At 41.1% G+C, this 26,531-nt stretch overlaps 1 protein-coding gene and 1 long non-coding RNA gene across 3 annotated transcripts in view; one reads left to right on the top strand and one right to left on the bottom strand.

The window, feature by feature from the left end:
- Positions 1 to 26,531, top strand: part of atp11c (ATPase phospholipid transporting 11C) — a 208,025-nt gene that overhangs the window by 109,510 nt on the left and 71,984 nt on the right. For both annotated transcript variants that reach the window (XM_059976687.1, XM_059976686.1), the window contains exons 12-19: positions 1,034 to 1,231; positions 2,275 to 2,448; positions 6,421 to 6,578; positions 9,467 to 9,538; positions 20,221 to 20,294; positions 20,469 to 20,572; positions 22,528 to 22,709; positions 24,985 to 25,251. In XM_059976687.1, coding sequence (XP_059832670.1) covers positions 1,034 to 1,231; positions 2,275 to 2,448; positions 6,421 to 6,578; positions 9,467 to 9,538; positions 20,221 to 20,294; positions 20,469 to 20,572; positions 22,528 to 22,709; positions 24,985 to 25,251 — 1,229 coding nt within the window. The remainder of the gene's footprint in view (positions 1 to 1,033; positions 1,232 to 2,274; positions 2,449 to 6,420; positions 6,579 to 9,466; positions 9,539 to 20,220; positions 20,295 to 20,468; positions 20,573 to 22,527; positions 22,710 to 24,984; positions 25,252 to 26,531) is intronic.
- The window catches only part of LOC132397902 (uncharacterized), a 49,311-nt gene that overhangs the window by 14,258 nt on the left and 8,522 nt on the right, over positions 1 to 26,531 (bottom strand). The window contains exon 3 of the long non-coding RNA XR_009513475.1: positions 22,491 to 22,620. This is a non-coding gene — a long non-coding RNA (uncharacterized LOC132397902). The remainder of the gene's footprint in view (positions 1 to 22,490; positions 22,621 to 26,531) is intronic.

Raw genomic sequence — 26,531 nt, 5'->3', positions numbered from 1 at the left:
AGGACATGGGCACCAGCCCCCGGCATGCCATGGACTCACTCGCTTCTGATTTGGATCTCAGTTCTGGCGCCCTGCAGGCCACAGGTTCCGACACCCCCAGCTCTAGATCCAGCTCGGACCGATCCTGACCCTATCCAGACCAGGACCGCTCTTACTGCCGCTGGGTCCTACCGCTCATCTTATTCCTCTACTACCCCCTATCCTCCCCGCGACTCCCAACCTTCCCTCCATTCCTCTGAGCCCTCATCCTCCCCATCCCACTTTCACTCTGCCTCCTCTTCTAGCTGCCTATCACCTCTATCATGATTCTGCCTTCTTCTACTACCCATAGTGCTTTCCCCTTACATTCCTTCTTCACCTCTCCTGCCCATCCCCTCCCCCACCCCTTGATCTTTCCTCTGATTGGTTTTTCACCTGGCACCTTCCACCCTCCCCCCACCTTCTTTATGGGGCCCCTGCCCCCTCCTTCTTCAGTCCTGATGAAGGGTCTCGACCCGAAACGTTGACTGCTCATTTCAACAGATGCTGCCCGACCTGCTGAGTTCATCCAGCTTGTTTGTACATGTTGATTTGACCCCAGCATCTGCAGCGTACTTTGTGTTTACTGCACTACTGTGCTGTCCCCTTTAAGTTTTACCTTAAAGTTATGAATAAATTGGATTTCCGAGCCAGGATTTTTTCCTGGAATAGTTAATTATTTCAAAGTTGCATTATACCTTCATAATTAAGCAGCCAATGGTCATGATTTATTTATTTAGAGAATAGTCCTTTCTGGCTCTTCGAGCCGCACCATCCAGCAACCCCTGACAACCCCGATTTAACCCTAATCTAATCATGGGACCATTTACAATGACTAATTCACCTACCCGGAATATATATTCCCTGTTGCAATTTTCTTGAAGAAACAAAAGCTATTTGACACACCACACAATATAAAAAGCTTTTGTATTTAAAGGTATCAGTATATGGAAACTGCACCCTTGTGTGTTGGCAATAAAAACTGTATGTGCTTCTGTGTTTGATCTATTAACAGTTTGTCAAGATGTTCACTGACTTCCTCTCCTACATGGTACTCTTCAACTTCATCATTCCTGTTTCTATGTATGTTACTGTGGAGATGCAGAAATTTTTGGGGTCTTACTTCATTACTTGGGATAAAGACATGTATGATGATCAGTTGGATGAAGGTGCATTGGTGAACACATCGGATCTCAATGAAGAGCTTGGTCAGGTCTGTATCAGAATACGTTCATGTTTGTTCCTTTGTGATATGACTGTAATGTTTGTGATGTGTAGCCACTTTCAAGAAACTATAAACTTGGACCCAAGGTCCCTCTAAACTGTTAAGGGTCTTGCCTTTGCCTTTGATTTGATTTGCTCTGCTCTGATGAGACTGAAATAAATGGAAGCCTGATGGTCAACAGACTTGCTGGGCAGAAAGGTATGCTTTTGTGTTCTATGCCCCAACAACTCCAATAACATTCTTGTAAAATACATTCTTGTACAGGGTTATTTTGTGTCAAGTATGCTTTTCTGCATTGTTAATGGGCTTCAATAGACTCTTAGATAGGCACAGGGACAGTAGAGAAATGGAGGGCTATGTGGGAGGAAAGTGTTAGATTGACCTTGGAGTAGGTTAAAATGTCAGCACCACATCGCGGACTAAAGGGTTTATATTTTTTTCATTTAAAGATACTGTGTGGAATAGGCCCTTCTGGCCCTTCAAGCTGCAGCATCAGTAACCCCCAATTTAACACTGGACTAATCACAGGATAACTTACAATGACCAGTTAACCTACTAACTGGTATATCTTTGGACTGTGGGAGGAAACCAGATTGTCCGGAGAAAACCTATGCATTCCACAGAGATGATGTACAGCAGGGGTTCCCAATCTTTTTTATGCCATGGACCCCTACCATTAAACAACTGGTTTGTGGACCCCAGGTTGGGAACCTCTGATGTACAGACAGATGCCTTCAGAATTGAATTTTAAACTCTGACACCCCGAGATGTAATAACATTGTGCTAATCACTACACTACTGGCATGTACTGTTCTGTGTTCTAAGTTTGGATTTAACATTTAAAATTACTTAGTTTCTACTAATTTCTAATTCAGGTTTCATTGTTTTTCAGCTGCTAATCCTTTCCGTAAGAATTAATTTTCCTTTATGTAGATTAAATGCTTTTTACAATAATCAGCTTCAAAACAGTTCATTTTGCCTACCTTCACCTAAGTTGAAAGTGTGTTCACCTCCCATTTTGCTGCTTACAGGTTCAGTATGTGTTCACTGATAAAACAGGAACATTGACAGAAAACAACATGGAATTTATTGAATGTTGTATAGATGGATTCAAGTATAAACACATAGGAAATGCAGTGTCTGTTGTGGATGGCCTTTCTTCAACTGACGGTTCTTATAGTGACATCTGTGGGATGGCTGGAAAGGTAACAGTATTGCTAGTTTTAAATATTGTTGTAATTGACAGTGTGTAAGTATGACACACACAATATGCTGGAGGAGCTCAGCAGGTCAGGCAGCAACCATGGAGAGAGATAGAGTTGATGTTTTGTGCTGAGACCCTTCATCAGGACTCATTGTGATCTCCAGCATCTGAAGAATCTATTCTGCTTATAATGTATAAGTACCGTGCTTTTGCAGTGAGTCTGGCAACATATTCAGGATTATCATTTGGCTTACTACATCTGTGCCAATGACAGCTGCTATTTATTTAATATAATTCCCCAATTTTATAACAATGGTTTAGTTTATTGGATTGTAATGTTCATTCCCTTCCATAGACTCTGCCGGATTTGCTGAGCTCCTCCAGCCTTTTGTGTGTTTCTTTAACAACAAATTGTTTCTTTGGTTCACATATCTATCCAGTAGGATAACAACAACCAGCTTTAGGGATGGAGACTCTAAAGTTCAGGAACCGTTATTACCCCTCAACCATCAGGCTCCTGCGCCAGAGGGGATAACTTCACTCCACTCGCCCCATCACTGAATTGTTTCCCCATCCTATGAACTCAACTTCAAAGACTCATGCTCTCAAGATTTATTGCTTATTTATATTTGCTGTGAATGTCCACAAGAAAATATATTGGAACACATGTGCTTTGATAATAATTTGAATTTTAAGCTTTGAACTTCGGAAGCTATGCAGTTCATCTTTCCAAGTCCCTTTTAGGCACTGACGTTGGAGCAGAATTCAGCTTGTGCAGGAGAGTGAGGAGATAATCAGAATTACAGGGAAGTAGTTATCTCTATGATGCAGAAGACGAGTGGCTGGGTGACTGTCAGGAGAAATTTGAACAGGCTGTTAGCGAAGAGCACCCCTGTAGCCATTCCCCTCAATAATGAGTATACCATTTTGGATACTGCTGTGGAGGATGACCTCCTTGGGAATGCCACGGAGACCAGATTATTGGCACTGAGCACGGGTCCGTGGAGCAGGAGAGGAACAGACAAGAGATTCTGTGGACGTGAGCGGTAAACCTGGATGGTATGTTGTCTTCCAGGTGCCAGGGTCAGAGGTGTCTTGAATCGCATCAGCTGCATTTTGGAGGGGGAAGGAGAGCAGCCAGATGTCTTGATACATGTTGGTACCAATGACTTAGGAAGGAAAAGCAAAAGAGGTCCTGAAGAGAGAATTTAAGAGAGCTAAGCAGAAATCTGAGAAGCAGGACCTCCAGGGTTGTGATTTCTGGATTGTTGCTTGTGCCACGTGCTAGTGAGGGTAGAAACAGGATGATTTGCCAGATAAATGTGTAGCTGAGAAGCTGGTGAAGGGGGCAGGGCTTCAGATTCTTGGATCACTGGGATCTCTTCATGGTGAGGTATGACCTGTACAAAAGGGACAGGTTGCACCTGAATCCAAGGGGAACCAATATTCTCACAGACACGTTTGTTAAAGATGTTGGGGAGGGTTTAAGCAAATTTGGCAGGGGGGTGGGAACAGGAATGAAGGGATTCAGGATAGGACAGATGGTAAAAAGCAAAGATAGTGTGCAGCCAAACTATCAGGAAGGGCAGGCAGATGATAGAACAAAATTGCAGCCAGCAGGGTGGGTATCAGTGCATTAGGGATGCAGAATCAAAAATTGTAGCAAATACAGTACTCAGTGTTATATCTCAATGCCCAGAGTATAAGAAATAAGGTGGATGAACTTGTTGCACTTTTACAAATTGCCAGGTATGATGTTGTGGCCATCACTGAATCGTGGCTGAAGGATGGTTGTAGTTGTGAGCTGAATGTCCAAGGTTACATATTGTATTCGGAGGAATAGGAAAGTAGGCAAAGGAGGAGGTGTTGCTCTGCTGGCATCAAATCAATAGAGAGATGTGACTTGGGATCGGAAGATGTCGACTCCTTGTGAGTTGACTTAAGACAGTGCAAGGGTCAAAGAACCCTGATGGCAGTTATATACAGGCCTCCCAACAGTAGCTGGGATGTGGACCACAGATTACAATGGGAAATAGAAAAGGCGCGTGTCAAAAGGGTGTAATGTCATGATAGTCATGGGAGATTTTAACATGCAAGTTGATCGGGAAAATCGGGTTGGTGATGGATCTCAAGAGTGAGCTTGTTGAATGCCTAGGAGATGGCTTTTGAGAGCAGTTTATTGTTGAGCCTACTAGGGGACCAGCTATACTGGATTGTGTGTTATGTAATGAACTGGAGGCGATTAGGAGCTTAAGGTAAAAGAACCCTTAGGAGGCAGTAATCACAATATGATTGATTTCAACTTGAAATTTGATAGGCAGAAACTAAAGTCTGGCGTAGCAGTATTTCAGTGGATTAAAAGAAATTGCAGTGATATGAAAGAGGAGTTGACCAAAGCAAATTGGAAGGAAAAGCTGGCAGGGATGTCAACAGAACAGCAATGTTGTGAGTTCTGGGAAAAATTAGGAAGGTGCCGGATAGATGAATTCCCAAAACAAAGAGAAAGGAATGCAGTAACGGAGAAGGTGCTGAAAGAGGTTGAGGTAGAAATTGTGGAGGCATTAGTAATGATCTTTCAAAAATCATTGGACTCAGGCATGGTGCCAGAGGACTGGAAAATTGCAAATTGTCACGCTACTCTTTGAAAAGGAGGAAGCAGCAGAAAGGAAATTATAGACCAGTTAGCCTGATCTCAGTGGTTGGGAAGATGTTAGGGTAAATTGTTAAGGATGAGGTTGTGAAGTACTTGGTGACACAGGACAAGATTGGACAAAGCCAGCATGGTTTCATTCAGGGAAAATCTTGCCTGACAAACCTGTTGGAATTCTTTGAGGAGATTAAAAGTAGGATAGATAAAGGGGATGCAGTGGATGTTGTATATTTGGGCTTTCAGAAGGCCTTTGACAAGGCGCCACACATGAAGTCACTTACTAAGTTAAGTGCCTGTTGTATTACATGAAAGTTACTAGCATGGTTAAACCATTAACTGGTTGGTAGTCAGCAAGTGGAAATAAAAGGATCCTTTGCTGGTTGGTTGCCAGTAACTAGTGATGTAACACGGTCGGTGTTGGGTCCGCTTCTTTTTATTCTGTATATCAGTGATTTAGATGATGGAATAGATAGCTTTGTTGCCAAGTTTGCAGATGATATGAAGATTGGTGGAGGGGCTGGTAGTGTTGAGGAAAAAGGTAGGATGCATGGTAATGTACTTTGATAGAAGAAATAAATGTGCAGACTATTTTCTAAATGGGGAGAAAATCCAAAAAATATGAGATGTAAAGGGATCTGGGAGTACTTGTACAAAACAACAATAAAGGTTAACTTGCAGGAAGAGTCGGTGGTGAGGAAGGCAAATGCCATGTTAGCATTCATTTCAAGAGGTCTAGAATACAAGAGCAGGGATGTGATGCTGAGGCTTTACAAGGCACTGGTGAGTCCTCACCCTGAGTATTGTGAACAGTTTTGGCCTCCACATCTGTGCTAGCATTGGAAAGGATTCAGAGAGGATCACAAGGATGATTTTGGGAATGAAAAGGTTATCATGAGAAAAGCTTGGCTCTGGGTCTGTGCTCGCTGGAATTTAGATGGATGGGGGTGGGATCTCATTGAAACCTTTTGAATGTTGGAAGGTCTGGATGGAGCAGATGTGGAATGGATGTTTCCCGTGGTGGGGAGTCTATGACAAGAGGGCACGTCTTCAGGATAGAGGGGCGTCCATTTAAAACAAGTGTACATAGTGTCACTTTATGGACATACTGTCTATATATATAAAAGCTATCTTATTTATGTTTAATATGTTTTATTTAATGATTGTGTTCTTTATCCTGTTGTGTTTTGTGTTGCAGAGTAAAAAATTATTTTGTTCTCATTTACACGTGTGTACTGGAAATGACATTAAACAATCTTGAGTCTTGAATCCAAATTTATGTGTGTAAGTTGAGATCTCACTTTGGTACAATTAATGTGCTTTCAGGAAAAAGAAGAGCTGTTCCTTCGTGCGTTGTGCTTATGCCACACAGTTCAAGTAAAAGAGGAGGACAAAGTAGATGGCTTGGTAAAACAGCAAGAGAGCGAGTGCACATACACTGCATCTTCTCCCGATGAAGTCGCATTAGTACAAGGTGCTAAGAGGTAAGAATCCAGACATGGGGTCAAAAAGAATAAGACCATATGACATAGGAGCAGGCTTAGGCTGTTCAGTCCATTGAGCCTGCTTCACCACTCCATCTTTATTTTTAGTGTGCCACACTCTGCCAGAGCCTCAGCAACCACTTTTTTTTTCCAAGTGGCTGTCTTGGGGGAAAGATTCTGTGAGTGGTCCCCCACATCCTTCTCTCAGCGCAGTGTTTTTTGTTTACAAGGCAGGCCGAGTTGTGAGCTCAACCCAGCAAACTGCCTTTTCCAAAAGTTCCCTCTGGAAAGTGCTTCCTGATGACCACTTCCACAGAATGATGTTTATAAGTGTTCTGCAGTGCTTCCTTTTCTCAACATAGTGTGTTTTTGTACTTGACAAAATAGGTTTTATAAAATCAAGATTCAGTGTTGCATCAAAATGTAAAACAAAACTACATCATTTGCATTAACAACCAACGTACCTGAGGGTGTATGGGGGAAGCCTGCTTATGCCAGCACACATTCCAGTGTGAGCAGTGTTACTCTATTAATAACACAACACCCAACAGAATCAGGAACCAAAGTGTGCGCACAAATAACAAAGGCATAGAAAAATTCAGTCTTAATGCAGGCAAATAGGATGAGTGTAGATGGGCTGAATGGTTAGCATGGGTATTGTGAGCTGAAAGGTCTTTTCTGTACAGAACAACTCGGTGACTTAATATAATGAAAATGAACTGGTCTTGATTTTAAACCATTAATTCCTGTAATTTAGATTTTGGGATTTTGGCTTTGATAAAGAATTGTAACTTTTTCTTGAATTTTGACACCATAAACATTATGAACTGTGTCTAAACAACACAAAATGTGAAGGAACATAGCTGGGCAGGAAGTGTCTATAGAAAAGAGTACAGTTGACATGTGTTGCTTGGATTTCCAGCATCTGCAGATTTTCTCTTGTTTGTGATTGAATGAACTGTATCTATTATACTTGACGTTCTTTGTCATCCAGGGCACCAAAATGACTGCATCTACTGTATTTGTAGCCAGTACAAGGGTGATTCACTGATTATGGCACATCTTTGTGCCTAGTCAATTCACACAGGAATTTTCTTTAATCGAGACTGGTAGCTGATTGATGGTAATTATCATGGTAGAAAAATATGCTGAAAGCAGGAGGCTTAGAGTTTACGGTCAATATGCATTTTGAGATTAAAACTAAAAAATTGCTGGGAATGTTCAGCAGTTCAGGGAGCATCTGCAGTGAGAAATGGAGTTATCATTTAAGGTTGCTGACCCTTCATTTGGACTAGGAGGAAGAAAACATGCTTTAAGTTGCAGAGAAGGCATGGTGGAGAGAATATCTGACATTGTGCAGACCAGTTGTGGTGCAGCTTGTTGTTTTATATTTTACTCCCCTCGAATTGTATACCAACATTGCATTCGCTTCTTTTACCACACACTTAACCTTCTGGGAGTCTTGCACAAGGACTCCTAAGTCCCTCTGCGCCTCTGATATTTGAATTTTTCTCCCCATAATTTACTAATGTGTACATCTTTGGAATGTGGGTGGAAAACAGGAACCCAGAGGAAAGCCACGTGATCATGCAGAGAACATATACAGACTCCTTATGGACAGCAGCACTGAATGAGTCCTGAATGGTGATTGCTGGTGCTGTAAATTGCTTGTGCTACCGTAACCTGGATCCAGGTTTGATCCTGAGCTTGGGTGCTCTGTGTGCAGTTTGCACATTTACTCTGTGACCTTGTGGATAACTGCAGGGTTGTCTCACATCCCAGACTTACTGACTGCTTGTTTGCTTGCTTGACTTCTGTAAGTTACCCATGTAGATAGCTGGCAGGAAAAGTGGGAATGTTCATGGGTGTGTGAAAGAATGCAAGTTACCTGGGAGCAAAGATAGCAGTGAATGGGATTAACAGCAATATATTCTGAGAGCTAGCATAAACTCGATGAGCTACACACACAAAATGCTAGAGGAACTCAGCAAGTGAGGCAGCGTCTATGGAGAAAAATAAATGAGTCAATGTATATTTATTTGTTTGGAGATAGCTCACAGGACAGGCCCTTCCAGTGGGTCGCTGAAGCACACTGCCCAACGACCCACTTTTTTAACCCTAGCCTAATCATAGGACAGTTTACAATCTTCAGTTTACCTAATAATCAGTACATCTTTGGAATTTGGGAGGGAAGCGGAGCACCCCAGTAAAAGCCACATGGTCACAGGGAGACTGAGCAAACCTCCTTACAGACAGCGCCAGAATTAAACTCTGAAATCCAGAACGCCCTGAGCTGTAAAAGCATTGTGCTAACTGCTACACTACCATGGTGCCTTACTGTGGCATCTCAGGCCAAAACCAGCCAAGTGGCCACATCTTAATTACTGAGAAAATATGGCGAAGTTTTCTAAATGCTGCGGTTGATTCAGTACCAAATGGAGAGGGAAGTTTACTTGATCTGGAGTGTACGTAGGAGAAAATGACGATAGGAATGGAGAGAGAGGAAACGGTGCTCGAATTGAGACGCAGAATGCGGCCACTGTGGAAATCTGAACAAGAAAGATGCTGGAAATACTCAGAAAATTGGATCGTATTTGAAGAGAGTGTGATAAACAGTTAATGTTATAAATATATAAACTTGTCCATTTCTGACAGCTTCAAGAATAGGTAGTCATCTGAACTTGTTGAAGATGACATGAATAGTGATGCCTGCACGGTATCAGTAAAAACTGTAGAGCCTCAATCTTACTTTGTACTATTGGACAAAGACAGAAGTCAGAATGATCATAACGATCATGCATAATATACAGTGTTCTGACTTTGTTAGTAGTTCTGAGGCTTAATCTTCCTTGTTTACCAAGAAAACACTTGTTTATTTTCCATAATAGGTTGGGCTTCACCTTCAAAGGACTGGAGAAAAACTGGATGAAAGTTCAGAACAGAGACAAAGAAATTGAAATGTATGTATTTCCTTCTCTTTGTGAATTTTTTACATTTTTGTAAACGGTATTATTTAACCAGTTTGCATTTCTTTCATTCAATGTGAATTGATTTTAATAATTGATAATCATCATCATGTGCCATGTAGTATTATGTGCGCAATCATGGTCTCATGACCATAATTGTTCTTAACAACTTTTTCTGCAGAAGTGGTTTGCCATTGCCTTCTAGGCAGTGCCTTTGCAAGATGGGTGACCCCAGCCATTACCAGTAGTCTTCAGAGATTGTCTGCCTGCTTCAGTGGTCACATCACCGAGACGTGTGATATCCACCAGCTGCTCATAAGACCATTCACATCTACTCCCATGGCTCTGTGTGACGCTGTTCAGGGAGGGGGACAAGACAGGTGTCCAAGGGTGACCTGCAGGCTAGCGAAGGGAAGGAACGCCTTACACCTCCTTTGGAGGATATGTACAATTGCAAGAAAAAGTTTGTGAACCCTTTGCAATTAGCTGGTTCGTGACAAACACGATCTGCGTAAACTAATAACACACAAACAATTGTACTATCAATATCAAGTACATCATTTAAACAATCACAGTCTAGATTCAAAATAGTAGGTGAACCTCTGGGGTAATACCTTCTGCAAAAGCTATTTGGAGTCAGGTGTTCCTATTTGGAGGTGTGGGTTGGAGAGGTTCCCTGCCTTGTAAAAAGGACACACAAAGCCAGGTTTCTGATACCGCCTGCTCTTCTCAAGAAAGATCTGTTTATGTGCACCATGCCTCGATCAAAACAACTTTAAGAGGACCTGAGAAGAATTGTAGAGATGCATGAAGCTGGAAAAGGCTACAAAAGCATTTCTAAAGACCTGAGTGTTGATCAGCTCACAATAAGAGAAATTGTCTACAAATGGAGGAAATTCAGTACTGTAGCTCCTCTTCCTAGGAGTGGGTGTCCTGCAAAGATCATACCAAGAGCACAGCCTGCTGTGCTGAAGGAGGTGCAAAAGAACCCAAGTGTAACAGCAAAAGACCTGCAGAAAATCTCTAGAACTTGCTAAAGTCTCTGTTCATGTATCCACTATAAGAAAAACATTGAACAAGAATGGTGTTCATGGAAGGACAACACAGCTAAAGCCACTGCTTTCCAAAAAAGCATTGCTGCATGTCTCATGTTTGCAAAAGACATTCTGGATGTTCTACAATGCTTCTTGGACAGATGAGACAAAAGCTGAATTTTTTGGTAGAAGTGCACATTGCTATGTTTGGAGGAAAAAGGGCACCACACACCAACACCAAAACCTCATCCCAGCTGTGAAACATGGTTAAAGGAGCATCCTGGTTTCAGGTTGCTTTGCTGCCTCAGGACCTGGTCAGCTTGCAGTCATTCAGGAAACAATGAATTCGAAACTAAATCAAGACATTTTACAGGAGAATGTCAGGATAGCAGTCCATCACCTGAAGTTAGTAGAAGTTGAATGATGCAACAAGACAATGATCTGAAACACAAGAGTAAATCAACAACGGAATGGTTTTAAAAAGAAGAAAATTTGTTTGTGTTTGGAATAGCCAAGTCAGAGTCAAGATTTTAAACCAATTGAGATGTTGTGGCATTACCTGAAGAGGGTTGTTCATGCAAGGTCTCTCAGAAATATTGATGAACTGAAACTGTTTTTGTAGTTTGGCCCTATGGCTCAGAAGGGTAGGGAAATGGAAGAGGATAGTAGCAGTGATAGGGGGTCACATAGGCGATTCTGTGGACGCAGGAAAGAAGCACAGATGCTACTTTGCTTCCCAAGTGCCAGTGTCTAGGATGTTTCTGATCGCATCCACAATATCCTGAAGTGGGAAGGAGAACAGCCAGAGGTCATGGCACATACCAATGACATAGGCAGGAAAAGGGAGGGGGTCCTAAAAGCGGACTACAGGGAGTTAAGAAAGAAGTTGAGAAGCAGGACCACAAAGGTAGTTATCTCAGTATTACTGCCTGTGCCACGTGACAGTGAGTATAGGAAAAGAGTGAAGTGGAGGATAAATGTGTGGCTGAGGGATTGGAGCAGGGTGCAGGGATTCAAATTTCTGGATCATTGGGACCTCTTTTGGGGCAGGAGTGATCTGCACAAAAAGGACGAGTTCCACTTGAATCCCGGGGGACCATTATCCTGGCGGGCAGGTTTACTAAGGCTATTGGGGAGAGTTTAAATTAGGATTGCTGGGGGGGGGGTGGGAATCAAACTGAAGAGACGGAGGAAGAGGCAGTTGGCGCACAAATAGAGAAAGCTTGGAGACAGTGCAAAAATGATAGGCAGGTGATAGAGAAGGGATGCACTCAGACCAATGGTTTGAGATGTGCCTATTTTAATGCAAGGAGTATTATGAACAAAGTGGATGCACATAGAGTATGGATCATTACTTGGAGCATTGATGTTCTGATCATTACAGAGACTTGGATGGTGCAGGGGCAGGAATGATTATTTCAAGTGCCAGGCTTTAGATGTTTCAGAAGAACAGTGAGGGAGGCAAAAGAGTTGGAGGCGTGGCACTGTTGATCAGAGTTAGTGTCACGGCAGCAAAAAGGACAAAGGTATGGAGGGATTGTCTACAGAGTCTCTGTGGATGGAAGTTAGGAACAGGAAGGGGTCAATAACTCTACTGGATGTTTTTTTATAGACCATCCAATAGTAACAGGGACATTGAAGAACAGATAGGGATTCAGATTCTGAAAAGGTGTAATAATAACAGGGTTGTTGTGATGGGAGATTTTAATTTCCCAAATATTGATTGGCATCTCCCTAGAGCGAGGGGTTTAGATGGGGTGGGGTGGAGTTTGTTAGCTGTGTTCAAGAAGGTTTCTTGACACAATGTGTAGATAAGCCGACAAGAAGACCTCAGATCTCTCAGTGGGAGAGCAATTTGCAAATAGTGATCACAGTTCTACCTCCTTTACCATAACATTGGAGAGGGATAGGAAGAGACAAGTTAGGAAAGTTTAATTGGAGTAAGGGGAAATATGAGGCTATCAGGAAGGAACTTGGAAGTATAAATTGGGAATAGATGTTCTCAGGGAAATGTTTGGAAGAAATGTGGCAAATGTTCAGGAGATATTTGCATGGGTACTGCATAGGTACATTCCAGTGAGACGGAAGGGATGGTAGGGTACAGGAACCATGGTGTACAAAGGCTGTTGAAAATCTAGTCACGGAGAAAAGAAGAGCTTATGAAAGGTTCAAAAAACTAGGTAATGATAAAGATCCAGAAAATTATAAGGCTAGTAGGAAGGAGCTTAAGAAAGAAATTAGAACCAGAAGGGGCCATGAGAAGGCATTGGCGAACAGGATTTAGGAAAACCCTAAGACATTCTACAAGTATGTGAAGAACAAGAGGATAAGATGTGAGAGAATAGGACCAATCAAGTGTGACAGTGGAAAAGTGTGTATGGAACCAGAGAAGATAGCAGAAGTATTTAATGAGTACTTCACATCAGTATTCATTACGGAAAAGCATCTTGGCGATTGTAAGGATGACTTGCAGCAGACTAGAAAGCTTGAATATGTAGATATTAAGAAAGAGGATGTGCTGGAGCTTTTGGAAAGCATCAAGTTGGATAAGTCACCGGGACCAGATGAAATATACTCCAGGCTACAGTGGAAGGCGAGGGAGGAAACTGCTGAACCGCTGGCGATGATCTTTGCATCCTCAACGGGAACGGGAGAGGTTCCGGAAGATTGGAGGGTTACGGATGTTGTTCCATTATTCAAGAAAGGGAGTAGAGATAGCCCAGGAAATTATACACCAGTGAGTCTTACTTCAGTGGTTGGTAAATTGATGGAGAAGATCCTGAGAGGCAGGATTTATGAACATTTAGAGAGGCATAATATGATTAGGAATAGTCAGCATGGCTTTGTCAAAGGAAGGTCGTGCCTTACGAGCCTGATTGAAGTTTTTGAGGATATGACTAAACACATTGATGAAGGTAGAGCAGTAGATGTAGTGTACATGGATTACAGCAAGGTATTTGATAAGGTACCCTATTCAAGGCTTATTTAGAAAGTAAGGAGGCATGGGATCCAAGTGGACATTGCTTTGTGGATCCAGAACTGGCTTGTCCACAGAAGGCAAAAAGTAGCTGTAGACTGGTCATATTCTGCATGGTGGTCGGTCACCAGTGGTGTGCCTCAGGGATCTGTTCTGGGACCCCTACTCTTCGTGATTTTTATAAATGACCTGGATGAAGAAGTGGAGGGATGGGTTAGTAAATCTGCTGACGACACAAAGGTTGGAGGTGTTGTGGATAGTGTGGACAGCTGTCAGAGGTTACAGTGAGCCATTGATAGGATGCAAAACTGGGGTGAGAAGTGGCAGATGGAGCTCAACCCAGATAAGTGTGAAGTGGTTCATTTTGGTAAATCAAATATGATGACAGAACATAGTATTAATGGTAAGACTCTTGGCAGTGTGGAGGATCAGAGGGATCATGGGGTCCAAGTCCATAGGACACTCAAAGCAGCTGCACAGGTTGACTCTGTGGTTAAGAAGGCATACAGTGTATTGGCCTTCATCAATCGTGGGATTGAATTTAGGAGCCAAGAGGTAATGTTGCAGCTATATAGGACTCTAGTCAGACCCCACTTGGAGTACTGTGCTCAGTTCTGGTCGCCTCACTACAGGAAAGATGTGGAAACCATAGAAAGGGTGCAAAGGAGATTTACAAAGATGTTGCCTGGATTGGGGAGTATGCCTTATGAGATTAGGTTGAGTGAACTCGGCCTTTTTTCCTTGGAGTGACAGAGGATGAGAGGTGACCTGATAGACGTATATAAGATGATAAGAGGATAGTCAGAGGATTTTTTTCCAGGGCTGAAATGGCTAGCATGAGAGGGCACAGTTTTAAGGTGCTTGGATGTAGGTACAAAGGAGATGTCAGGGGTAAGTTTTTTACGCAGAGAGTGGTGAGTGCTTGGAAGCGGCAGCTGGCAATGGTGGTGGAGGCCAATATGAAAGGGTCTTTTAAGAGACTACTGGACAGGTACGTGAAGCTCAGAATAATAGAGGGCGATGGGTACCAGTAGGTAATTTATAAGATAAGGGCAGGTTCGGCACAGCTTTGTGAGTCGAAGGGCTTGTATTGTGCTGTAGGTTTTCTATGTATGGCGGAATGGTCTAAAATTTCTCCTCACTGTTGTGCAAATCTGATCAGCAGCTACAGGAAACATTTGGGGATTATTGCTGCTAAAGGAAATTCTACTTGTTATTAAATACAAGGGTTAACATATATTTTTCTAGCCTGGACTGTGAATGATTAAACAGTGGGTCCAATAAAGACATAAAAAGTACGAATGTTTGACCAGAAGATGCAGGAACAGAGTTAGCCCATTTGGCCCATTATGTCTTTGATGGGTTTATTACTTGTTTAGGCAGATTATGTCTGTCTATCATTGTGACAGATGATCTGACAACATTTTGAGTAATTAATGCAGAAAACCAGGCAATTGCAAAGGGTTTACAAACTTTTTCTTTCAGGTATCCCTGCACCCTGCCACCTGTAGTTGATGATGCAATATCCATTAAAACTTAGCACTGACGTGACCTGTGGCTCAGAAGGGTAAGGAATTAAAGTGGCTGGCAGCAGTAATAGGGGATTATATAGTTTGGGGGACAGATAGATGATTCTGTGGATATGAAAAAGAAGCACAGATGGTAGATTGCTTCCCTGGTGTCAGGGTCTGTGATGTTTCTGAATATGTCCACAATAGGGAGTATTGTGGACATGTCCACAAGTAGCCCTCACAACTGGTGTCTTCCTTGGTTACAGTGGATAACCATGACTTCTTTTGAACCTTGGTATGCTCTTCACTTTCCATGATTGCATTGCCAAACCACTTTCCTGGCAGTTAGGTTTCTCTGTTGGTCTTATCTGCCTAGTCTTTCAGAGCTGACTTCATCGTAGGTACCAACTTCAAAATACGAGATTAGGAGGAATGCAAGTGCACTTCAGCTTCACTTAAAAGGACTGCTTGGGTCCCTGGATGATAAAAAGGGGCAAAGTAAAAATTATGATGTTTAATTCCCTGAATTCAAGCTTCAAAGTTTGAAAGAACTTTTATTATTATATTTATTTTCAATTACAGGCAGCCACAAAGCAAGAAACCCAGAGAACCCAATTTTTTAAAAAAAAAATCAAAACCACTGCACAGAGAAAGAGAAAAAAAAAACCCAATCATGCAAATTTAGTTGCTTCAGTTTAGTTGCTTCAAATTTAGTTGCTTCAGGTGTGATAGAGTAGGAGGGGCCAGATGAGGTGTTGCATTGCTTGTCCGAGAAAATCTTATGGCGGTGCTTTGGAAGGATAGATTAGAGAGCTCCTCTAGGGAGGCTATTTGGGTGGAATTGAGGAATGGGAAAGGTGTAGTAACACTGATAGGAGTGTATTATAGGCCACCTAATGGGGAGCGTGAATTGGAAGAGCAAATGTGTAAGGAGATAGCAGATATTTGTAGTAAACACAAGATGGTGATTGTGGGAGATTTTAATTTTCCACATGTAGACTGGGAAGCTCATTCTGTAAAAGGGCTGGATGGTTTAGAGTTTGTGAAATGTGTGCAGGATAGTTTTTTGCGACAATACGTAGAAGTACCGACTAGAGATGGGGCAGTGTTGGATCTCCTGTTAGGGAATGCGATAGGTCAGCTGACAGATGTATGTGTTGGGGAGCACTTTGGGTCCAGTGATCACAATAGCATTAGCTTCAATATAATTATGGAGAAGGACAGGACTGGACCTAGAGTTGAGATTTTTGATTGGAGAAAGGCTAACTTTGAGGAGATGCGAAGGGATTTAAGAGAGTGGATTGGGTCAAGTTGTTTTATGGGAAGGATGTAATAGAGAAATGGAGGTCATTTAAGGGTGAAATTATGAGGGTACAGAATCTTTATGTTCCTGTTAGGTTGAGAGGAAAGGCTAAAGGTTTGAAAGCACCATGGTTTTCAAGGGATATTAGAAACTTGGTTCGGAAAAAGAGGGATGTCTACAATAGATATAGGCAGCATGGAGTAAAGGAATTGCTCGAGGAATATAAAGAATGTAAAAGGAATCTTAAGAAAGAGATTAGAAAAGCTAAAAGAAGATACGAGGTTGGTTTGGCAAATAAGGTGAAAGTAAATCCGAAAGGTTTCTACGGTTATATTAAAAGCAAGAGGATAGTGAGGGATAAAATTGGTCCCTTAGAGAATCAGGGTGGTCAGCTATGTGTGGAGCCGAGGGAGATGGGAGAGATTTTGAACGATTTCTTCTCTTCGGTATTCACGAAGGAGAAGGATATTGAATTATGTAAGGTGTGGGAAACAAGTAAGAAAGTTATGGAACCTATGACAATTAAAGAGGTGGAAGTACTGGCGCTTTTAAGAAATTTAAAAGTGGATAAATCTCTGGGTCCTGACAGGATATTCCCCAGAACCTTGAGGGAAGTTTGTGTAGAGATAGCAGGAGCTCTGACGGAGATCTTTCAGATGTCATTAGAAACGGGGATTGTGCCGGAGGATTGGCGTATAGCTCATGTGGTTCCATTGTTTAAAAAGGGTTCTAGAAGTAAGACTAGCAATTATAGACCTGTCAGTTTGACATCAGTGGTGGGTAAATTAATGGAAAGTATTCTTAGAGATAGTATTTATAATTATCTGGATAGACAGGATCTGATTAGGAGTAGCCAGCATGGATTTGTGCGTGGAAGGTCATGTTTGACAAACCTTATTGAATTTTTTGAAGAAGTTAAGAGGAATGTTGACGAGGGTAAGGCAGTGGATGTAGTCTATATGGACTTCAGCAAAGCCTTTGACAAAGTTCCACATGGAAGGTTAGTTAAGAAGGTTCAGTCGTTAGGTATTAATGCTGGAGTAATAAAATGGATTCAACAGTGGCTAGATGGGAGATGCCAGAGAGTAGTGGTGGATAATTGTTTATCGGGATGGAGGCCGGTGACTAGCGGGGTGCCTCAGGGATCTGTTTTGGGCCCAATGTTGTTTGTAATATACATAAATGATCTGGATGATGGGGTGGTAAATTGGATTAGTAAGTATGCCGATGATACTAAGGTAGGAGGTGTTGTGGATAATGAGGTGGGTTTTCAAAGCTTGCAGGGAGATTTATGCTGGTTAGAAGAATGGGCTGAATGTTGGCAGATGGAGTTTAATGCTGAGAAGTGTGAGGTTCTACATTTTGGCAGGAATAATCCAAATAGAACATACAGGGTAAATGGTAGGGCATTGAGGAATGCAGAGGAACAGAGATATCTAGGAATAACAGTGCATACTTCCCTGAAGGTGGAGTCTCATGTAGATAGGGTGGTGAAGAAGGCTTTTGGAACGCTGGCCTTTATAAATCAGAGCATTGAGTACAGAAGTTGGGATGTAATGTTAAAATTGTACAAGGCATTGGTAAGGCCAAATTTGGAATATTGTGTACAGTTCTGGTCACCGAATTATAGGAAAGATATCAATAAATTAGAGAGAGTGCAGAGACGATTTACTAGGATGTTACCTGGGTTTCAGCACTTAAGTTACAGAGAAAGGTTGAACAAGTTAGGTCTCTATTCATTGGAGCGTAGAAGGTTGAGGGGGGATTTGATCGAGGTATTTAAAATTTTGAGAGGGATAGATAGAGTTGACGTGAACAGGCTGTTTACATTGAGAGTAGGGGAGATTCAAACAAGAGGACATGATTTGAGAGTTAGGGGGCAAAAGTTTAAGGGAAACACGAGGGGGTATTTCTTTACTCAGAGAGTGATAGCTGTGTGGAATGAGCTTCCTGTAGAAGTAGTAGAGGCCAGTTCAGTTGTGTCATTTAAGGTAAAATTGGATAGGTATATGGACAGGAAAGGAGTGGAGGGTTATGGGCTGAGTGCGGGTAGGTGGGACTAGGTGAGATTAAGAGTTCGGCACGGACTAGGAGGGCCGAGATGGCCTGTTTTCGTGCTGTGATTGTTATATGGTTAAATAATAGAATCAGAATCAGGTTCAATATCAACGACATATGTTGTGAAATTTGTTTAACTTAGCAGCAGCAGTACAATGCAATGCATCATAATATAGAAAAAAATAAATCAAATACAGTAAGCATATGTATGTATATTAAATAATTAAATTAAAATAGTGCAAAAACAGATATAATAAAGGTGAGGTAGTGTTCATGAATTCTGTGTCCATTTAGAAATCAGATGGCAAAGGGGAAGAAGCTGTTCCTGAATTGCTGAGTGTGTGCCTTCAGGCTTCAGTACCTTCTTCCTGACAGCAATAATGAGAAGAGGGCAATCTGAGGGATGGGGTCATTAATAGTGAACACACCTTGCTAAGGCACTGCTCCTTGAAGATGTCTTGGATACTATGGAGGCTAGTACCCAAGTTGAAGCTGACTAATTTTACCACTTTCTGCGGCTTCTTTCGATCCAGTGCAGTAGCCCTCCCCTCACCCCATCGTGAACATCATGAGAGAGCAAGCGAAACCGGCTCGACCTTTGCCTCCAGTCCTGACACAGGCTTTCTGGTCTACCTGGACCGGTGTTTAAATTGTCCAAACACCGGGTATTGCCTCATCTAGGACCCTGGACCCTGGCATAGCGAAACACTTGGGCTGCCTAACCTGAAGCCATTCTCAATCTCACCAAATTGCTCTTCATTTGGAGCAATCCAACCTCTCGCTCAGGTTAAGTGGACAGGCAGCAAAACTCTTCCACATTGACTGCACTCCAATTCCAACAGTGACACCAACTCCGTCTGTGACTCCATCATGAACACATTGAGCTTCGGCACTGCAATGAACCCACACGGCCCATCCTTCCAATCAGCTTCAACTCTGCCTGCTTCTTCATTGTTTGCGGTGATGGTTTACCACAATTTTCTTCAGAAAAGGTGTTATTGTAATTTTATTACTCAAATTTCTTACCTTCCAACTACCAGTAAGCTACTGCATGCCTTAAGTAGCACCATCTCAAACCGGAATTTGGATGGGGAAGAGAATTGGTTGGTTGCACTGGAATTTGCAAAGGGAGCAGACCTGTTCGAATGCTTCAAGGGAAGAAGACAGGAAAATGCATGGTAGCAGACTCTTCCTAAAGGTCATTAAAAATGATCCTTTCAATATAGAAGGCCTAAAGAACTCTATCCTTGCCCTCGTTAGGAAGAGGTGAGTGAGCTGTGACAGATGACATTGCCTCCAAAAGAATTTTCCTCAGTTTGGAATCATACATTTTTTTTCAATTGGTAGACTCAGTTTAACTGTAGTTCTTTAATTTTCCTGTAAGTGCCTGCAAGAAGGGGGCCAAGATAGCATATTACAGCATGGGGCAATGGAGTTCAGAGTTCAATTCTGGTGTCCTCTGTTAGAAAGTTTGTATGTTCTTCCCGTGAGCACGCATTTCCTCTAGGTGCTCTGGTTTCCTCCGACATTTCAAAAGTATACTGGTTAGTAGGTTAATTGATCATTGTAAATTGTCCTGTGTTTAGGTTAGGGTTAAATAGGTCGATTGCTGCGTGGGCCTGTTCTGCACTGTTTCTTTAAATAAATAAAAAAATAAATGAAAGAAAATGATCTGAGGTAGCATACGGTGACATCTACGTACTTCGATAATTCATTTGACTTTTAAGTATGTGTGTCAACTGTTGTGATCATGTTTCTGGGATGGAAAATATAAATGCTTCCTCTGGTTACAGGTATGAACTTCTGCAGATTCTTAGCTTTGACTCTATTCGTCGACGCATGAGTGTGATTGTGAAAGATCATGCAGGTAGTGTCCTTTTTTAATGTAAAAGCTGTTTCTACATATATCCTAATAAATTACTGTGTTTAAAACTTTGTACAAAATGGGGAATTATCCTGCATTATTTTGAAAAGTTTCATTAAGATATTCTTTATTTTCATTTCTGGTTCCTATCCATTACTTTATTTTCTTTCACAATAGGGAAAATTTTCCTTTTCTGTAAGGGAGCAGACTCCTCAGTTTTTCCAAAGGTGAATGCTGGAAAACAAGAGGAAATAAAGCTGCACGTGGAACACAGTGCAGTGGTAAGATCTAATGTGCTAATGTGGTCTTTCTGTGATGTTCTTGATGGTTAGTTAACATTTAGTTTCGTGATTTCTTCAGTTCTTTACTATATGCTTTTGATTATAAGATGAAATGTTAGGAACTTTTTAGGAAGCTTCTCAGTTCATCTCCCCTCTCCCACCCACCTACCTTCTCCCTCACCTGGTTTCACCCATCACTTGCCAGCTTGTACTCTTTTCCTTCCCCTATCTTCCTTAATCTGGCTTCTTCCCCTTTCCTTTCCAGTCTTAGCCAGAAATGTCAGATTTCCTTGGCCAGGCTTTCCCTAGATGCTGCCTGACCTGCTGAGTTCCTCCAGTATTTTCCATTTGTTACTCCAGGTATAGATTATTTCAATTATAAGGTGCCTTTTACGGATTTTTTTTTTTTTTTTGCAATTTTCCTTCTCCCACCCCCGCACCATTCTAGAACAGTAAGTTAACTTTAAGTATGTCTTGATGGATAAATGCAAGATTGAAAGCAACAGGTTCCTGGTTAGACAGGTGTTTGAGGATGGAGGGAACAGGCAGAAACAAAAAATTTCTTAGGCTTTTAAATGCCATTGAAGCAATGATGTTGGTTATGTGTGAAGAATGTTATTTGGAAAAGTAATTATTATTATTGTAGTATTCAATTTCCCCCTTCCTGGACTTGGAAAGTTACTGGTTTAAAATTTATTTTCAAGGCAATTGATAAGATTTAAGATTCCAGATTGTTTAATGTCATTTCTAGTACACAAATGTAAAGGAGAATTAAGTAATTGTTACTCTGGTTCCAATGCAACACAAAAAAAACACAATAAGATGAATGACATAATACTAAAAAAAGAAACACGATAAATATAAATACATAAGATAGCTTATGTGCATAGTTTGAGTGTGTAATTCTGGAACTGAAATAGTTTATAGAGCTAAAGGGAAGTGCACTAGCAGGTGCCTGTGCTGAATGGCTTTCCAGGTGGCTCTGACTGAATATCTCTTTGATCAAAGTGGAAACCACCACATCTCAAGATCCTTTTTTTTAAACTTTTTTTATTGTATTTCAAGTAGTTACAAAATAAAAGTATGGGAAAAAAAATGTATATTACCCATCCCCCCTCCCCTTAACCCCTCCCCCTAGCATCCCTATAGAAAAAAAAGAGAAAGAAAGAGTGCCTGGATATTGGAAGATCCCCACATGCTCCATGGAGTTCGTAATAACTTTAGTATATATATTTATTTCTTTCCCCAAATAACCAATTATTTCATCTTCGGAGCACCTATATATTTAATCCTGTCTTTTGTAAATAAGGGCGCCAAATTTTCAAAAATGTTCCATATTTATCTCTTAAATTATAAGTAATTTTTTCGTGGAATACAGCTATAAATTTCTATTCTTCCAACGATCTTTGAGGATAAAGTCACAAAACGTAACAGCACAGAAACAATCCCTTCAGCTCATCCAGCCCATGCTGAACGATTAATCTGCTTAGTGCCATTGACCTGCACCCAAATTATAGCCCTCCATACCTCTCCCAGCCATGTACCTATCCATATTTCTTATTAAATGTTGAAATTGAACTATTATTCACCACTTCTACAAGCAGCTCATTCCACGCTCTCACCATCCTGAGTGAAGAAATACTTCCTCATGTTCCCCTTAAACATTTTACCTTTCACCCTTAACCCCTGACCTCTCATTCTAGTCTGATGAAAAAAAACTTGTCATTTTTCCATTTGGATTCCATTGCCGATTGCCTTTTCATAAATCAAAGGATTTTTGCACAAACATTTCTATTATGTGTCCAATCTGTATATCTTGAACTACCCAAGATGCATTGAAATGAGAGATTTAAACAAAAGATAACTGCATAAAATTTATGAATCATGTAAATATGATGGCATTAGATAAAAATAGTACCTGTTGGATGACTTGTGCTGCAATTGCATAATTTCAGGATGGCTTAAGAACACTCTGTGTCGCTTATAAAGAATTTGCTCAGGACGAATATGACCAGATCAGTGCACAGCTCCATGCTGCCAAAATGGCCCTAAAGGACAGAGAAGAAAAACTGGCTGAACTTTATGAAAGTTTAGAAAGTGATTTGCATATAATTGGGGCAACAGCTGTGGAAGACAAGTAAGTCTTTGAGAGATTATTTATGTTTATTGTCCAACTGTATAATCTGATCAAGCAGCCTTTGTATTTGGATATCTTTACCTCAATTACATATTTGTTCCACCATTTTTAGATTAGCTTTATTTGGTAGTTGTACATCAAAAGATTTAAGCTTACAGTGTAATGCATCATTTGCGTCAATGGCTGCTCTGGTGTTTGGGGCTACCAATCAGTACCATTATGGTTGATGATTAAATATCTACCAAAGTGACTTGGCATGTCTAGCAAAGGCAAATGGATAGAAGTAGCAAATGCTCTGTGAGTCTTAGCAAGGAACTAGAGGTTGGAAGCCTGTCCTGAAATTGGAGGCTTATTTGTGTCTGTGTGTTTAGAGAAGAACAGGGCTTGTTTTGCTGTTGTTATGTTGTTGTTTGTGTTGTTCTGCTGAACGTGGTGTGGTGAGACTTGCGAGCTACCCCCAGCACATCCTTAGGTTGTGTTGGTTGTTTTCGCAAACAGCGCATTTCACTGTGTGTTTCCATGTTCATGTGGTAAATGAATCTGAGTCCTGGCTTTGCCCAAAGCCATCATCCTGTGATTGGAGATACTGTAAACTTACTGGCACAGACAACAGTAATCCAGAACATTTCATTGTAAGCCATGAGTAAACATTCCTGCCACTGTTGGTTGACAGACTTATCATATTATTTATTTAAATTGTAGGAATAGCTACTAATTAGAAAAAATACTGATTAAAGGTTAGTATTCCAGTACTAAATTGCAGCAGCTTGTTCAAAAATTTCCATCTTTAGTTGCTGTACTGCTTCTTTGTTAAGTGGAAGGTGGTGTGCAGCAAACATCATGTCATCCATTCAATTATTTATTTAATGAACAATTATTTTCAAACTTATTTCAGGATATACTTAGTAAATATTCCTCCTTGGATTGTTAGTGCCTTTGCTTAATCAGGAACTGACATAATGTGAGGGACAATCAAGCCAGTAATGATCTAATTATGATAATCTTACTGCATGACAATAATGACCTTAAAGGAGGGGAGGGTAATCAGATGTAGTCAGCTGGGACATAGATATACACAGAGATCAGGGAGCAAGTTATCATAGAGTCATAGAACACTACGACCTTTATAGTCTATGCTGAACTATTAATCTGCCTCAAACAGGAGAAAATCTGTAGATGCTGGAAATCCAAGCGATATACACAAAATGCTGGAGGAGCTCAGCAGGCCAGGCAACACCTATGGAAAAAAGTACAGTCGACATTTCGGCCTGAAATATCAGCTGTACTTTTTTCTGTAGGTGCTGCTTAGCATTTTGTGTGTGTGTTATTATTAATCTACCTGTTCTCATCAATCTGCACCGGACCATAGCCCTTCATACCACTCTCATCTATGCAGTTATCCAAATTTCTCTTCGATATGGAAATCGAATATGCACTTACCATTCTATTGGCACTCATTCCACACTGTTCATCACCCTCTGAATAAAAAAGGATCCCTCTCGTGTTCCCCTTAAATATTTCACCTTTCACCCTTAACTCATGTCCTAGAGCTCTAGTCTCACTCAACCTCAGTTGAAAAGGCTTGCCTGCATTTATTCTATATATATACCCCTCATAATTTTATATCTCACTTTCAAATTGCCCCTTGTTCTGCAATGACTAACCTTTTATGAAATATCATCCTTTCTACCTAGGCTCACAGGGTTGGAGAAGCAGCATTTATGGAAAAGATGCTAGAATGAAAATTCTGAAGGTGTCGTTGTTCTGAATCTCTAATTTTCTGTCTGTGCACAGAGGCTGGCAGATCTGCAGAGTGCAGTTTTTTTTGGCTTTTACAGGTCCCCCCCCCTTTACAAAAGTAGAGTGTTCCTATGAAATCTTTCTTAAGCCGAAATGGCGTAAAGCGAAAACCCATTAATTTATATGGGAAAAATTTTCGTAAAAGCAAAAATCCTCTTTGTAGTGTGAGAACAGGTTACTAATGTAGGTCTTTTGTAAAAGCAAAGTGGCGTAAAGCGAGCATTCGTAAAGCAGGGGACACCTGTAGATATACTGTAAATAATCAGAATCTGCATTCTATCATAGGTAGCTATTGGAGAAAAATCCATGGGTAAGCACTGTCCAAAAACCAAAGTTGGACAAGTATCATAACCTGCTACTACAGAGATTTTTGGCATAAATATTTGTCTATTAAAGGGAAAACTGTATTTTTTTACTGGGTGCAATTTTTGCATATAAAATGTTGAATGTTTGTTCTTCTGTTTTCTCTGTCTAGACTCCAGGAACAAGCTGCAGAAACTATTGAAGCCTTGCATTCTGCAGGTATGAAAGTTTGGGTGCTCACAGGGGACAAAATGGAAACAGCAATGGCCACATGTTTTGCCTGCAGACTTTTTCATACCAATATGAAGCTTTTAGAGCTGACAACCAAACACATTGAGGAGTATAGAGCAAGAGGCGCAGAGAAAGTGCACGAACTATTACTGGAGCTCCATAAAGTGGTTGTCCAAGATAAAAGATGTTCTTCTGCAAGCCTTTTAAGGTAAGGCTTTTTGAGATATCTCTGCCAAGTCAATACTTAGTCCAAATTCTTCAACGTAAAAATAGAAGTTGACATTTTACTGAATGGAGGATGTATTGCACAAAAGTGCTGCAGTCAGGTGAGACTTTAACTGAAAAAGTTGATTTCAAAGTTCAAATTAAATTTATTATCAAAGTACATATAGGTTACAATTAACAACACTGAGATTCATTTTTTTGTGGGCAAACTCAATAAATCCGTAATAGAATAACACCATAATAGAATCAATGAAAGACCACACCAACTTGAACTTTCAACCAGTGCCCCATCAAAATCATATCCCCTTGTAGATGACAGGCAGAATTTTGTTTATCTATCCTATTGGTCCATCCTTTTATTTAGATACAGCACAGTTTCAAGCTCTTGCAGCCCACAAACCAACACCACCCTATTGCTTCCATATGGCCAATTAACCTACTAACCTGTAGGTCTTTGGAACGTGGGGGGAAATTGGAGCACCTGGAGAAAACCCACACAGTCGCAGCAAAGACGGAAGTGTGAATTGAACCCAGTGTGCTGTTGCTTTAATAACATTACACTAACCATTTCACGACTGTGCTGCCCTGAAAGTCTTAATCACCTGTTTCAGTCTAGCAAGTTAGACGTAAACAAAAGCAATTGATTCTGCAAATGCTGAGAATCTTGAGCAACACACAGAAAGTGCTGAAGAAAATCATCAGGTCCTGGTAAAGGGTCACGGCCTGAAACGTCAACTGCTTTTTCATTTCCATAGATTCCGCCTGACCTGCTGAATTCCCCCTGCATTGTGTGTTGCTCAATTTGAGATCTAGTATATGTAACCTAACTGAAGTTCAACATTATACTTGAATAGGTAGGAACTGCTGCTGGTAGTAGCTTTGTTTATTCTAAGATGAGTACTCTACTTTCTGAGATCCATCAATGGCCAATGTGCTTCATCTCCTAGGTCTTTCAGTTCCAGAGCTTCCTTAAGTGATTCCCAAAAACCTCTTTGTCCAAGCTGTTGGTCACTTGCCTTATCGTATCTATGAATCTTTATATCAGATAATACACCTGTGGAGCATCTATATTACTTTTTAAAAAAAAAATTAGGTGAAACTTGATCATGACTCTCTGCTCCTATAAAATTCCTCCTTCTCCAGCTCTTTACCTTTTCCACCTATCACTTCCCAGTTTCTTACTTTGTTCCCTCCCCCACCCTCCTGAATTCACCTATCATGTTCTAGCTAGCCCTCCTGCCCCTCCCCCTATCTTTTTATTCT

Source organism: Hypanus sabinus, chromosome 8 (assembly GCF_030144855.1).
Source record: "Hypanus sabinus isolate sHypSab1 chromosome 8, sHypSab1.hap1, whole genome shotgun sequence".
NCBI classification, from domain to species: Eukaryota; Metazoa; Chordata; class Chondrichthyes; order Myliobatiformes; family Dasyatidae; genus Hypanus; species Hypanus sabinus.
Note: the sequence above shows the minus strand (reverse complement) of the source record. Positions and strands in the feature narration are given on the sequence as shown.